The sequence below is a fragment of the Urocitellus parryii genome, unplaced genomic scaffold (assembly GCF_045843805.1).
Source record: "Urocitellus parryii isolate mUroPar1 unplaced genomic scaffold, mUroPar1.hap1 Scaffold_59, whole genome shotgun sequence".
NCBI classification, from domain to species: Eukaryota; Metazoa; Chordata; class Mammalia; order Rodentia; family Sciuridae; genus Urocitellus; species Urocitellus parryii.
This window is the reverse complement of record NW_027554094.1, coordinates 548,763-563,080: the sequence shown is the minus strand read 5'-3', so window position 1 is coordinate 563,080 and position 14,318 is coordinate 548,763. Positions and strand designations below refer to the sequence as shown.

At 43.9% G+C, this 14,318-nt stretch overlaps 1 protein-coding gene and 1 pseudogene across 1 annotated transcript; both read left to right on the top strand.

Annotated features, from left to right (window-relative positions):
- The first annotated feature begins 3,613 nt into the window (after positions 1-3,613).
- On the top strand, positions 3,614-5,019 carry LOC144252767 (heterogeneous nuclear ribonucleoprotein C-like). The gene is made up of 2 exons (XM_077794882.1): positions 3,614-4,090; positions 4,130-5,019. The coding sequence occupies exons 1-2, from the start codon at positions 3,774-3,776 to the stop codon at positions 4,695-4,697; spliced, it is 885 nt and encodes a 294-aa protein (XP_077651008.1). The 5' UTR covers positions 3,614-3,773; the 3' UTR covers positions 4,698-5,019.
- Positions 5,020-9,782: 4,763 nt separating this feature from the next.
- On the top strand, positions 9,783-13,997 carry LOC144252786 (RAF proto-oncogene serine/threonine-protein kinase pseudogene; annotated as a pseudogene).
- The last annotated feature ends 321 nt before the right edge of the window (positions 13,998-14,318 follow it).

The window sequence follows — 14,318 nt, the reverse complement described above, 5'->3', positions numbered from 1 at the left end:
ATAAGCTATGAATGTTCTTACAGATCACCTCTGCAAAAGTGAAATAAATATTTTCTAGTTCAATTATTCTGTGAATTGTTTTGATAAAATTGACTCCTATTTTTTATCTTAAGTGTTTTGCATATCCAGCACATAGGTCTGGTCTTTCCCCAATTCTGAAAGGCCTATTTCTACTGTGTCCTGTGTTGCTGCATCTTGTCTCCTTTACCTCAATTAATTGCTGATGTCATCTCTTAGCTATTTCCAAAAGGGTGTCTGAGTTGCTTCGCTTACTTGATTACATACTAGTCCTTATGAAGTCACTTTAGAAAGACCTACCATTATCACACTATATATGCTGTATATACTGAGGTCTATCACCTATGTTACCTAATGTGAGTCTTCTCTCAAAGCTTCAAGATAGATAATCCTTTTACTCACCATAAGAGGTTCTGAAGCTCAGAGTTTGGACCTAATATGTTTAAATTTAAATATCTAGTGAATGGTAGATGCATATTCAAAACCCCTTCATGTCAACTTCAAAGTCTACATTCCTTCACTTGGTTTTGGTAACTGAGAATTTGCCTTTGGAGGGCTGGATCACAACACTGCTTTCATGCTATTTGACTATTTGTTCTACTTTCTATTCTCCCTTTCAATTCTAGCATTGTTCAGCCTCTACAAAAATCAAGATTCCCTTTTCTGTATTTCAAATATATAATATTGAGTCAAACTATTTTAGCACTGTGCAAGGTACTGTATGGTATACAAAAATAAATGAGTCTGTGGATAACCTTGGGAACTTCTATTTTAATCGCTACAACATGAGCCGGAAAAATCTGCATAGAGTTATCTACAGTAGGAGACAGAATAAAAGTATCATTATTGAGCCCATGATAGAAATTTACAAGAAGGAGAAAGCAACCCCAGAAACCTCTCCTCTGTGGATCTTGGTTGATTTTTTTTTGTTTGTTTGTTTGCCATAGTGTTTACAGGGACGGGGAGCAGAGGAAAGATGATGACCACATTTTATTGGTTTACTGTCACTGCTATTTTTTATAATTAGCCTTAGTTTTAGTGAGAAACAAGAGTGCAAAAGAGGATCTAGGCAGGGATGGGGTATGCAGATAATTATTTTATTTTGCTGATACTTTCTCCTTGTAGTGATAGTGGAGAGAGAGAGAGAGAGAGAGAGAGAGAGAGAGAGAGAGAGAGAGATCTTACCCTGGTTAAATGTAATCTGACAACCCAAAATCCATTCATTCAATGTAATGGTGAATACATTAAATTATCGAGTTGGGATATACAATGACGAATGGAAATATATATACTATGGAGAAATAGGCTGTCTGTCAACATAAATATCCTATGGCAGGAAGTGATAGAAAGGGATACAAAAATTATTATGCAATATAGGAGAAGGAAGAGGCTATTTCCTCCTAGAAGCATCAGGGAAAACTATAAGAAGAAGGGGATAGTTAGTAGGAATAGGCAATCTCCATTAATTGCTAACCATATTCCAAGCTTGTGTTGTCGTAAGCCTAAACTGACTCTTGCAAAACTCTGTGAGATAGCTGCTATCATTCTCTCCCCTTCCCTCCTCCTATTTGACCATTAAGAAAAACCACTGCATAGAGAAGTTAAATAACTTGCTGGTAAATAGTTTGCAGTTCAGCTCTAGAGTCTGGCCATTTAACCACACAGTGATATTCCTCAGTGGCTGTGTCCTGGAGGATGAGGGGAGTGGATTTTGCACATGAGAACTAGCAGAGCAAGTAGAGAAATAGTAGCAGGAAAGGATGAATAAAACATGGGGTATCAGATCACACAATTTAGAAAAAGAGATGTACGAAGAGAAGTCATTGTAAATAAGAAAATTTTTAACATAAAACTAGGATAGTGTCAGGTCATAAAGGAAATCAAGTCACTTTCTAAAGGGTGAGTCTTGACTTTTTATACTTGGAAAGTTTTGAAAGGCCTCATAGGTGGTTTGTAGAAAGACTAATCTGACAGTCACACACGAGATGGATATGACACTTGCATACAGGGCAGCAAGACCAGTTAAGGAGATTATAATCAATAACAGAGAACATGACTTAAAGTGACAGAAGTGACAATGACAATGAGAAATTGCCAAAGAGGCTGTGAGGAATTACAAATGGAAGTGCAACACTGAGAGTTTAGTGTGGTGAGCCGATTCTGTGTACTGTGGCCGCCATTACAAGATGGCGCTGATAAGCGCCGTGGCCTGTGATAAACAACTCCTTATTTTGGGAGAGTTGGCACGTAGCTGTAAAACACCCTATGAGAAAGATCCACGTGGCAGTTGTGCATTGGGGCTTTATCTGCTTTATTAAGGCTGGGGCAGTAGTAGTAGGAGTAGCAGTAGTAGTAGTAGTAGTAGTTCGAGAGAGAAACAAGCTAAGAGACATGTCTAAACAAAGGCCTGAATAAACTGCTGAAGGAAGAATCCTGTGTCGTGTTTCCTTTGCTGGCGAGGGACGCGGCAGTTTAATGATTGAGAAAGAGGAGTCAGAAGAAAAATGTGAGCCTTGAGCTTGAATAATTGTAAGGGTAGGGGTGTTAGCCACCCAGCTCTGAAACAGGAGACCTCAAGGGCTGTGTAACAAATGAAGAAGTTAATTTTGCACTTGGAGCCATATAGACTGAGCTGCCGGCTGGCTGATCTTCTGACAGTAAGTATGATAATTAGTTCTGATAGTGTTTGAATGCATTCTATGGGGTATAGCTTTTAGAAAACTAAATCAAAGTCAGGGCCTGAGAGGAAGAGTATACCCCAGGGTTTATGATGAGAACCTTGAACTGACAGATTTTCTTGAAACTTCTGGGTCTTCCCCTTTATTGGAAAATAGGATCCCACATTCCCTTTACTCAAAGATATGGAGAAGCCTCAAATAAAATAAATGTTTTATAAAACTATGCTGTTTTTCTCAGGACTTTTCCCAACTTTTCTCCTGGTTGCTGGAGCAATTACTAGTGATCTATCTCAGCAAGACCCAACTGGGAAATTATTGGGACTGTTAAAGGACCTTGATCATCTGTATCAGTGGAGGGTATGTTCAAGAATGGCTCCTGAGAGTTCTGGGTTGATGGGTCAGAATATAAAGCTGGATGATAAAGAACTGTCATTATGGGGGCATTCTCTCATAATACAGCATTTAATCCCTGGAAAGGGTGCACTCTCTTTCTCTGTCTCTTTCTTCTATGTTCAGGGACACTTTACTACTGAGCTACATCCCTTTTTAATTTTTATTTTTATCTTTTTTAAAATTATTGAGATAGTGTCTCAGTTAGTTGAGGAGGCTGGCCTCAAACTTGAGATTCTCTTGCCTTAGCATCCTGAGTAACTGGGATCATTGGTATGTGACACTATGACCAGTCCCAGGATATGATTTATTTTATGTTGCTGGGGTTGATATCCAGAAGCTTGGAAGAATTGATGGTCCTCATGAAATGAAGTAGAAATGTCAAAACAGTCAGGGCAGACTGTAGAAGAAGGGTTCAAGCAGACACAGAGGTCTCTTTAAAATGGAAGAACAGATTTTGTGAAGAGACGAAGGCTGAGCAGTTGCGGCCGCCTTGCTGACCTCTAGCAGTGGTCAACTTCTTCATATAGAATCTGGGAGTAGGAGATTCAGAATCGAATCTCTTCTCCCTCCCCCTCCTGGTTACAAATCACTTGAAATATATAAGTTAGTGGATCTTTGCTGAGTGAGATTTTTTTGATCTTCAGCTACATTATTCCGCCTTTGTGAGGAACCTTATCAAACACAATGGCTAGCAACGTTACCAACAAGACAGATCCACGCTCCATGAACTCCCGTGTATTCATTGGGAATCTAAACACTCTGGTGGTCAAGAAGTCTGATGTGGAAGCAATCTTCTCCAAGTATGGAAAAATTGTGGGCTGCTCTGTCCATAAAGGCTTTGCCTTTGTCCAGTATGTTAATGAGAGAAATGCCAGGGCTGCTGTAGCAGGAGAGGATGGCAGAATGATTGCTGGCCAGGTTTTAGATATTAATCTGGCTTCAGAGCCAAAAGTGAACAGAGGAAAGGCAGGTGTGAAACGATCTGCAGCGGAGATGTACGGGTCAGTACCAGAACACCCTTCTCTGTCCCGTCTACTCAGCTCCTCTTTTGACTTGGACTATGATTTTCAACGTGATTATTATGACAGGATGTATAGTTACCCAGCACGAGTTCCTCCTCCTCCTCCTATTGCTAGGGCTGTAGTGCTCTCTAAATGCCAGCGTGTTTCAGGAAACACCTCCCGAAGGGGCAAAAGTGGCTTCAATTCTAAGAGTGGACAGCCGGGATCTTCTTCCAAGTCTGGAAAGTTGAAAGGAGATGACCTTCAGGCCATTAAGAAGGAGCTGACCCAAATAAAACAAAAAGTGGATTCTCTTCTGGAAAGTCTGGAAAAAATTGAAAAGGAGCAGAGCAAACAAGCAGTAGAGACGAAGAATGATAAGTCGGAAGAGGAGCAGAGCAGCAGCTCCCTGAAGAAAGATGAAACTAATGTGAAGATGGAGTCTGAGGGGGGTGCAGATGACTCTGCTGAGGAGGGGGATCTACAGGATGATGATGATAATGAAGATCAGGGGGATGACCAGCTGGAGTTGATCAAGGATGATGAAAAAGAGGCAGAGGAAGGAGAGGATGACAGAGACAGCGCCAATGGCGAGGATGACTCTTAAGCACATAGTGGGGTTTAGAAATCTTACCCATTATTTCTTTACCTAGGCGCTTGTCTTAAGATCAAAATTTCACCAGATCCTCTCCCCTAGTATCTTCAGCACATGCTCACTGTTCTCCCTATCTTTGTCCTTCCCATGTTCATTAATTCATATTGCCCTGCGCCTAGTCCCATTTTCACTTCCTTTGACGCTCCTAGTAGTTTTGTTAAGTCTTACCCTTTAATTTTTGCTTTTAATTTTGATACCTCTTTATGACTTAACAATAAAAAGGATGTATGGTTTTTATCAACTGTCTCCAAAATAATCTCTTGTTATGCAGGGAGTACAGTTCTTTGCATTTATACATGATTTCAGTAGTTGCTTCCCTAACTGCAAAGGCAATCTCATTTCGTTGTAGCACCTGAGAGCAGCTTTGAGTTTTAGAGGTATGTGTGTTATCCCCCACATAATAGTCTTGTGTGGGGCTGTTCAACACAAATGTAACAATGTATTTTTGTGAATGAGAGTTGGCATGTTAAATGCATCCTCTAGAAGAATAATTAGTGTAATAGTCTTTATTTGTTTTCTAAAGTTGATACTGTGGGTTATTTTTGTGAACAGCCTGATGTTTAGGACCTTTTTTCTCAAAATAAACAAGTCCTTATTAAACCAGGAATTTGGAGAAAAAAAAAACTGTTTTTTTTATTTTTGTATTTTATAATTATTTACTTCAAATTCTTTGTTTTGCAGCAACTTCCACAAAACCCTTAGAATATATTAAATATATTTTTCTTGGAGTATGATCATTATGCATATCAGCATACACTACTCAAATTTCATCAAGATGGATGTTGCATTAAGGAGTTAATTATCTGTGACATGGAATGGAGATTCTTTTAATAACTGTTTATAGCCCCAGGTACCTTATCTGGATTCTGAGTCTGTGCATCAGTGTTATTAAAAATAGGAAAGCTTTAAAAAAATAAAAATAAAAATAAAATGGAAGAACAGTGAACTCACAGGATGACTGTATTCTTTGGGAGGCCCAGGGGATATTCTGTTGAGGTGATAAGAGATGCACTGTGAGGGGGACCTTGGCATTATTAAGAAGCTTAGTAGCCACTTCTTTCTACAGGCTGAGCTAACAGCAGGAGTTGCTGCTACAGAACTGAACTACCTAGCAGGGTTGGTAAACAAAACATCTGGGATCCTTGTTTAAAAAACAGGAAAAAACCTTTTTTTTTTCCTTCCACAATTCCTTGACATGTTGTTTGTTTTATTTGTCATTTAAATATCTTCCAGGGGTGTGTGCTTCCAGGAGTGCAAGATATTTCTAGGGTAAAAGTAGACCCTTGAATTAGGAAGACTTCTCAAGACAAACAGAATCAATAATATTGATTGATTGATTGGAATTGGCTCAGGTGATTATGGGGGCTAAGTCTCACAGTTTGCACCAAGATGGAGATTCAGGAGGCCTGTTGTGTAGTTCCAGTCTGAGTCCATGTTCAAAGGCAGGAGATGACTTGTCTTTTAGCTAGAAGACAGCCAGACACAGAGAGTGAAGGCTCCATTACTCAGTCTTTCTATTGCATTCACTCTTTCAGTGAAATGAACGAGGACCACTCACTTTGGGAAGGACAATCAGTTTACTGATTTAAAAGTTGATCTCATCAGAAAGCACCCTCACAAGCACATTCAGGATAATTTTAAATCAAATATCTGTGCACCCTGTGGCCTGATCAAGTTGTCATATTAACATAAAACAGAATATTTTTGCAGAAAAACAGAAGAACAGCATGTCCCAGCCACCTGCACGGCTCTAGTCTGAGCCCTCTTCCTTTCACACCACCGACCAGTGTGTCTGTGGCCTCCTGAGGGATCACTCAGCTTTCATCCTGGGGGTCCCATCTACTGAGCTGCAGCCTCAAGGCTAGTTTGTTTTGCACAAGGACAGGCCTCATTTGTACTCACTGCCAAAGGTTTTGCATTTGAAGAAAGGGAGAACTAGGAGAGAATAAAAAGAGGGAAATAGGAGATAAACCTAAGGGAAACTGCGAAGTCCCCCAATGTGATAAATCAGACTGTCAACTCCTCCAGTCTCTGTAGCTCAACAGGTGGTGTCCCTGGAATACATACTGACTCTTTGTGCTGTACCAGGATTTGGGTGAGAGCAAGAAAATACTAGGAGCCAGGGTAATGGGGGCTAGGATTCTCAGTCATTAACATCTATAGTGTTTGAATACAATATTATTAAAAATCAAAATTACCAAAAAATAATCCATGACGGTCTGTCAAAGCAGAATCAGCATCAGGTACATGCCTGGAGCAAAGGAAAAAAGATCAAATAGATCTTGTCTGCCACACAGTCTAATGCAGTAAGGGAAAAAATATTAGATGAACACAAATTGGGGGATAAGCTCAAAGATACCTGCACAGTTCTCTTCCAGACTCAAGGGCATGATGGGCTTTATGATAAATAATGATGAAATATAATATTTGTAATGACACACTATCATAAAAGTTATTCAATACTTATGAATTTCTTATTTCTGGAATTTTCCAGAAAACACCTAACTGACCCTGTGTAACTGAGCCCCCCCAGGGAACTACAGAAATGTAGCTAAAAAGTGCTGTGTAGGAAATCTCAACCCCATTTATACAAACTTTCTTTAAGTCTACAGCTTACTTCAAAATTAAAAAAAAATCAAACATTTGATTAAATCACTTGGTTAGAAAAAGAAAAAAGAAAAAAGGAAACCAGATACTCTCCTATAATCCCAGTGGCTTTGGAGGCAGAGGCAGGGGGATTGCAAGTTCAAAGCCAGCCTCAGCAAGGGTGAGGCACTAAGCAATTATGTGAGATCTTGTCTCTAAATAAAATAGAAAATATGACTGGGGTGTGCAGCTCAGCGATTGAATGCACTGAGTTCAATCTCTGTATCACAAAACAAAAAGAAGTTAAGAAAAGAAAAACAAACAAAAGGAAATAGAAAAAGACAATGGAAGAAACTTTTCTCTTTTCTTTTGACTATGCCTGTATTATATTGAGAGTACTTCTTGGAACTGAGGCAGCCTGGGCTGTGATGGAGTTGAAATCTTGAGTTGGATCTTGGTCCTTGTGGGCAGGAGGCCATGTGGAACAGCCAGAAGATTATGAGCAGTTTCTTGGGTCTGAGAAGCACCACCAAAGGCAAAGTGTATGCCTATAGCTGCAAGGGTATTGCTGAATGGATACCCCTTTATGCCAGGGAATCTGGCTAGGGGCTACTGGTGGGGGTGTAGACAGGGGAGTTCAGGGAAAGCTTTGCATTTGGCCTTGGAAGAGGGGAACTTCAAATATGTATCCAGGTGAGAAACCAGTGGAAAGTCTTATTAGGGTGACTCACTGTGGGCTCAGCCAGAGAGGCAAATCAGGAATCCCCCAAAATGATCTCTTAAAAGTGTGATGTTTTGATTATGAAGGTAAAATGATGTCCAGCACCTCCTTTTCAATGACACACAGGACTGGAACCTGGCTGAATCTCAGAGCTATGCTTTCTGAGCCTTGCACAAGATTGTCTGTCTCCATGTGCAGACTTGCACACATGCATACATGTATACACACACACACACACACACACACACACACACCCTTTCCTCATGTGTCTTCAGCATTTCCCCTAAATGACTCATACCAAAAATTGAAATGCCACTTTTCTGAGTTAGAGAGGACCTTTTGTAGCCCTCAAGGACCCCTGTGAATATAGGTCTGTGTGTTCTCCTAAGTGTATGTACCTGGATGTGTGAGTGTGCACACACTTACATACCCACTTATCCACCATCACCCAGGCACATACTCACACTCTCTCATAGCAGTCACATGACCACTCCCATACCATGTGGGCATGCACACACACACACACACACACACACACACACATACCACATGTACACAATTCCCTTCACATTCACACAATCCCACATACATACACATAATCCCACACACTGACTTAATCCCCCCCACACACATGCACACATATCACACTTACTTGTGCAAACCCCCACACTATCACACTTACCACACATGCACATGTACCACACATATTAGCACACACATGCATCACACACCTACACACACAATTTGTTCTGTGCTTTCACTTCGGCAAGGTTCTAAAATATTTTCATTACACAATGAAGAATCCTACATCAAACCTGGGCAGTTTTCTGTGCATGAAACAGGCTTTGCGTTCTGAAGGGGGAACCCATGCTGGGTGCTTCAAAATGAATGCCACAGAGTCACCCTGTTGAGGTCCTGTGTTCTGGAACCACAGGTGGCCTAAAGTGGGAGATGGATTGCAGCCTCCCACTTTTGAGGCAGTGCCCTCTCTTGGCCAAGTGGGCTCTAATGGCTGGCTCACTGGTCTTTCCTGCTGAGAATCCCTGCCCCCTAATCTCTGAGAGTCCTGGCTGTGAGGCTGGTATGTCTGAGTCACCTTGCATCCACTTCACTCTGCCGCCTTTGAAATTTAGCTCGTTTATTAGCTCTCCTCTCTTTCTTCTAACTTGCCATTTTGTAAGCAAATCATCTCTGTTTATTAATGTTTGGGTATTAGTATCAAGGTATTGGCAATCCTGCCTGGAGTATTGTTTCCAGCTAATTAAAATGCCCTAGGTACCCTGCTGAAGATGGGAATGACAAAGGACAAAGAAGCCCAGAGGGTGTAGGCCCCTATTTCTTGTTATGTAATGACCCATTCTCCCCTAATATAGAAACCAGACACTTCCTTTGCTGAGAGAGGAAAAATGACAAGAAAATAAATTTGCATTAAAGTCGACTTAAAACAACCTGTCTCTGACTCTGTTCTCTCTTGCAGCTCTCCAAGCCTGAGCAACAACTCTGATGGGTGAGTCTGCCACCCCATTCTCTTCTCCTATCTGGGAAAGTGTGCAGCTGGCTGTGCTGAGGGGTAGTGGCTGTGCAGAGCCAAGCCCCTGTGCAAAGCTGCATGCACAGTCTACTGGTCTTGTCTGAGTCACACTCTGCATCCTTAGCTGGTGCTCTGGACTCATCAAATAAGGGAGCCCTCTCTGGTTCAGTGGGAGCCAGAGCTCTATGTGCAGTGTTGGATGACTGCCCCCCAGTGTCCTTGTGTGGGACATGAGTGCAAGGGTGACAAGGATTCTTATGCTGCCATTGCCAAGAGAAGGGCTCTGCTTGGAAAGGAAACTGGAGAGAAGCCCTGGAGAGGAATGTGAGTGAAGTCAAGTCAGAGGACTGGCCTTGCAGGAGCAAAATGCCCCATCACCTGTTGGGAAGTGCTGCCAGGTGTCAATAGCTGTGACTTCTTCTGTAGGACAAATGCTGTTGCATGTGTAGTGTGTGTTGTAGGGCTGGCTTGGGTCCCACTGAGGGGCCCTCTCATATGGTCTGTGCCTCATCGTGGTGGGGGATTCTACCTTGCAGGCAGCTGTCCTTGCAGCACCAATGGCTACATTTGCTGACCCTGGGACCCACTGCTGGTCCACAGAGCTCCTGTGTGTGAATGGTATAAAGGTCCCTTCCCAGAGGCCTTCCCTAGGTGAGGTTGCAAATTACTGTGCACACACACACACACACACACACACACACACACACACACCACCCCCAAAGTTCCTTCAGATCCCCATTACCTTGTCCATTTTAAACTGCTATACGTGGACTTGCTTGGGTTTCTTGGCAACATGATGGCCTCAAGGAAATCAGGTACCACCAGCACAGCCAGGCTGATGCCACAGACCCTTGTGACTAGCCTCAGAAGTCCCACCTGAGCCATTAACCAGGTTCAAGGTAAGGGAGCATAGAGTCCACCCCTTGATGGCTGAAATATTAAAGTCACATTGTCATAGAATATGAGGGATAGGAGGGGCCATAGGGCTTCATTGGAAGATTTCATTTGTCCTGGTGGGAAACTGCAGGCAACTCCTACCCAAGAAATGGGTGGGATGGGGAGTCTCCAAGGAGTGTGACAAAGTGAGCACAAATCAATCAACAGACTTCCAGAATTCCTTCCACTGTGTCTGCTGGCCCAGAAAGGTCTCTGCCACTTCTAGGTGCCACCACACTACCTTTGGTCTTGCTTAGCAACCAGCTTGCACATCTTTGGGACCCCCCAGGAGGTAATTGTCACTCCTTGCTCCAAACACTTAATCCACCCTACTGTGTGACCATTTAATATTTTACCCAACTGAATTTTTAAAACCTTTCTTCTTGTTTCCCTTTCTTTCTTCCCTCCCTCCATCCTATTAGAGGATTTCCTTGAATATGTAGGAGATCTGCATTCACAACAGAGAAAACAAAGAGCTGAGCTTTTTACAACTGTTCTTAACAAAAAAGGGGGGGGGTGTCTGTGCCACTTAGGGGCTGTGCTGAGAGAGGGGCAGGCTGGTTTTTTGCAGGAGTGCCAAGGTAGGAACTGAGATGTCTTACCCCCAGTGATGAACATATATGGCACTCACTACCCCTGGCTGAGCTCAGCTGTCACTATGCAGTGATGGGGAGGGGTGTGCAGGGGCCACAGGAAGGGATGGGCAGGGAGGGAAAGGGTCAGTGTCTGTCAGGAAGTGAGGAAGGGAACCTTGCACTTGGTCTAACAATAATCTAGAGCCGTTTTTTATTTGTTTGTTTGTTTGTTTGTTTTTTTGTTTTTTGAAGTCTTCTAGACCCCAGGTTCATCCCTGGCATTTTGAAACATTTAGCCCACTTTTTTTCCAGTTCAAGGCTTGTGACATCATCTACTTTGTGACTGTTTTTTCATTTACTTTAGTTTTAGCAGCTTTATTGATATATAATTGCTACATAGTAATGCATATTTTCAAAAGGTATGATTTGATAAATTTTGACATAGAGGCACTCCTAAAACCATCGCCATTATCAAAATTATGAACTTCTATGTCATCCCCAAATTCTCATGCTTCTCTGCATCTCCTGGCAATTGTTGATTTAATTTTTGTTGCTACATATTTATTCACCTTTCCTAAAACAAATTGAATGATACAGTTTATATTCTTTTTAGTCTGACCTTTTTATTTGTTTGTTTGTTTTGTTTTTACTCAATTATTTTTTAAAGATCTTTTTTGTTGGGAATGGAAATTAGTACAGATATTATGGAGAACAAAATGAAAGTTGTACAAAAAAACTCCAAATAGGGACTGGGTTGTGGCTCAGTGGTAGAGCACTCACCTATTACGTGTGAAGCCCTGAGTTTGATCCTCAGGACCACATATAAATAAATAAATAAAATAAAGGTATTGTGACTAACTACAACTAAAAATATAAATATTTAAAAAAAATCCAAATAGGGGCGCGCAGAAGAGGAGAGCTGGTGGGCGCCGCAGGTCGGGAAGAAGAGCACCCAGGGGCCTGCAGCCCGAGTGCTGCGCCGTGTTCCAACTTCTCCACGAACACAAAGGTGAAAAAGCACGTTTAGATTGGAATATGGACGCCGTCTCCTTGATCGGAGAGGAGCTGCAGGTGGACTTCCTGGACCACGTGCCCCTCACCACACACAAATTTGCTCGGAAGACGTTCCTGAAGCTTGCCTTCTGTGACATCTGTCAGAAGTTCCTGTTAAACGGATTTCAGTGTCAGACTTGTGGCTGCAAATTCCACGAGCAGTGTAGCAACAAAGTCCCCACCATGTGTGTGGACTGGAGCAACATCCGGCAACTCCTGTTGTTTCCAAATTCCACCATTGGCGAGAGCGGGGCCCCGGCGCTGCCCTCCTTGACGATGCGTGGGATGCGAGAGTCTGTTTCCCGGATCCCTGTCAGTTCCCAGCACAGATACTCCATGCCTCACGCCTTCACCTTCAACACTGCCAGCCCCACCTCTGAGGGCTCCCTGTCCCAGAGGCAGAGATCAACATTCACACCAAATGTCCACATGGTCAGCACCACCCTGCCCGTCGACAGCAGGATGATTGAGGATGCCATTTGAAGTCACAGCCAATCAGCCTCGCCCTCAGCCCCGTCCGGCAGCCCCAACAACCTGAGCCCCACAGGCTGGTCCCAGCCCAAGACCCTGGTGCCGGCACAGAGAGAGCGGGCTCCAGGATCTGGGACCCAGGAGAAAAACAAGATTAGGCCACGGGGACAGAGAGATTCAAGCTAGGGCTGGGAATGTGGCTCAAGAGGTAGCACGCTCGCCTGACATGCGTGTGGCCCGGGTTCGATCCTCAGCACCACATACCAACAAAGATGTTGTGTCCGCCGAGAACTAAACAAAAAACAATAAAACATTAAAAAAAAATTCTCTCTCTCTCTCTCTCTCTCTCTCTCTCTAAAAAAAAAAAAAAAAGAGAGAGAGAGAGAGAGATTCAAGCTATTACTGGGAAATCGAAGCCAGTGAGGTCATGCTCTCCACCCGCATTGGGTCGGGCTCCTTTGCAACCGTTTATAAGGGCAACTGGCACGGAGATGTTGCAGTGAAGATCCTGAAGGTTGTGGACCCAACCCCAGAGCAGTTCCAGGCCTTCAGAAACGAGGTGGTTGTCCTGCGCAAAGCGTGACACGTCAACATCCTGCTCTTCATGGGATACATGACAAAGGACAACCTGGCCATGGTGACCCAGTGGTATGAGGGCAGCAGCCTCTACAAACATCTGCATGTCCAGGAGACCAAGTTCCAGATGTTCCAGCTGATCGACATTGCCCGGCAAACGGTGCAGGGGATGGACTACTTGCACGCCAAGAACATCATCCACAGAGACATGAAGTCCAACAACATATTTCTCCACGAAGGCCTAACAGTGAAAATTGGAGATTTTGGTTTGGCGACAGTGAAGTCCCGTTGGAGTGGCTCTCAGCAGGTGGAGCAGCCCACCGGCTCCGTGCTGTGGATGGCCCCGGAGGTGATCCGGATGCAGGACAACAACCCCTTCAGCTTCCAGTCCGACGTCTACTCCTACGGCATTGTCCTGTACGAGCTGATGACCGGGGAGCTGCCCTACTCCCACATCAACAACCGGGATCAGATCATCTTCATGGTGGGCCTAGGCTACACCTCCCCCGACCTCAGCAAGCTCTACAAGAACTGCCCCAAGGCCATGAAGAGGCTGGTGGCCGACTGCGTGAAGAAAGTGAAGGAGGAGAGACCTCTCTTTCCCCAGATCCTGTCTTCCATCGAGCTGCTCCAACACTCCCTCCCCCAAATCAACCGGAGCGCTTCTGAGCCATCCCTACACCGGGCAGCGCACACCGAGGATATCAACGCCTGCACGCTGACCACGTCCCCCAGGCTGCCTGTCTTGTAGTGGACTTTGTACCTGCGCTCAGCCTGGGGAGGAAGGGAAGGCAGCGACAGCACCTTCCTGTCCCTTGCTCCTGGGGCAGAGTGTTTTCTGAGAAGCTGCTGTTAAGGACCTCCTAGAGACGCACAGGCCTTAACTTCACGTTGCCTTCTTTTCTACCCTTTCTGGCCGGTCTTCCTCCCATCTCCAGCATGCACAGGGGATGCTGACGGCCCTGCAAGATATCGTTAGGGCAAAAAGAAGTGGATGTCAAGGTCGTGAGCAGACTGGCCCCGCTGTGGGGACATGCGGGTTTGGAAACCAGCTTCTTTTGAGAGACAGCGGTGCAGCGCCAACAGTTTTGCACATAACTCACCGAACAACCCAGGACTGCGGA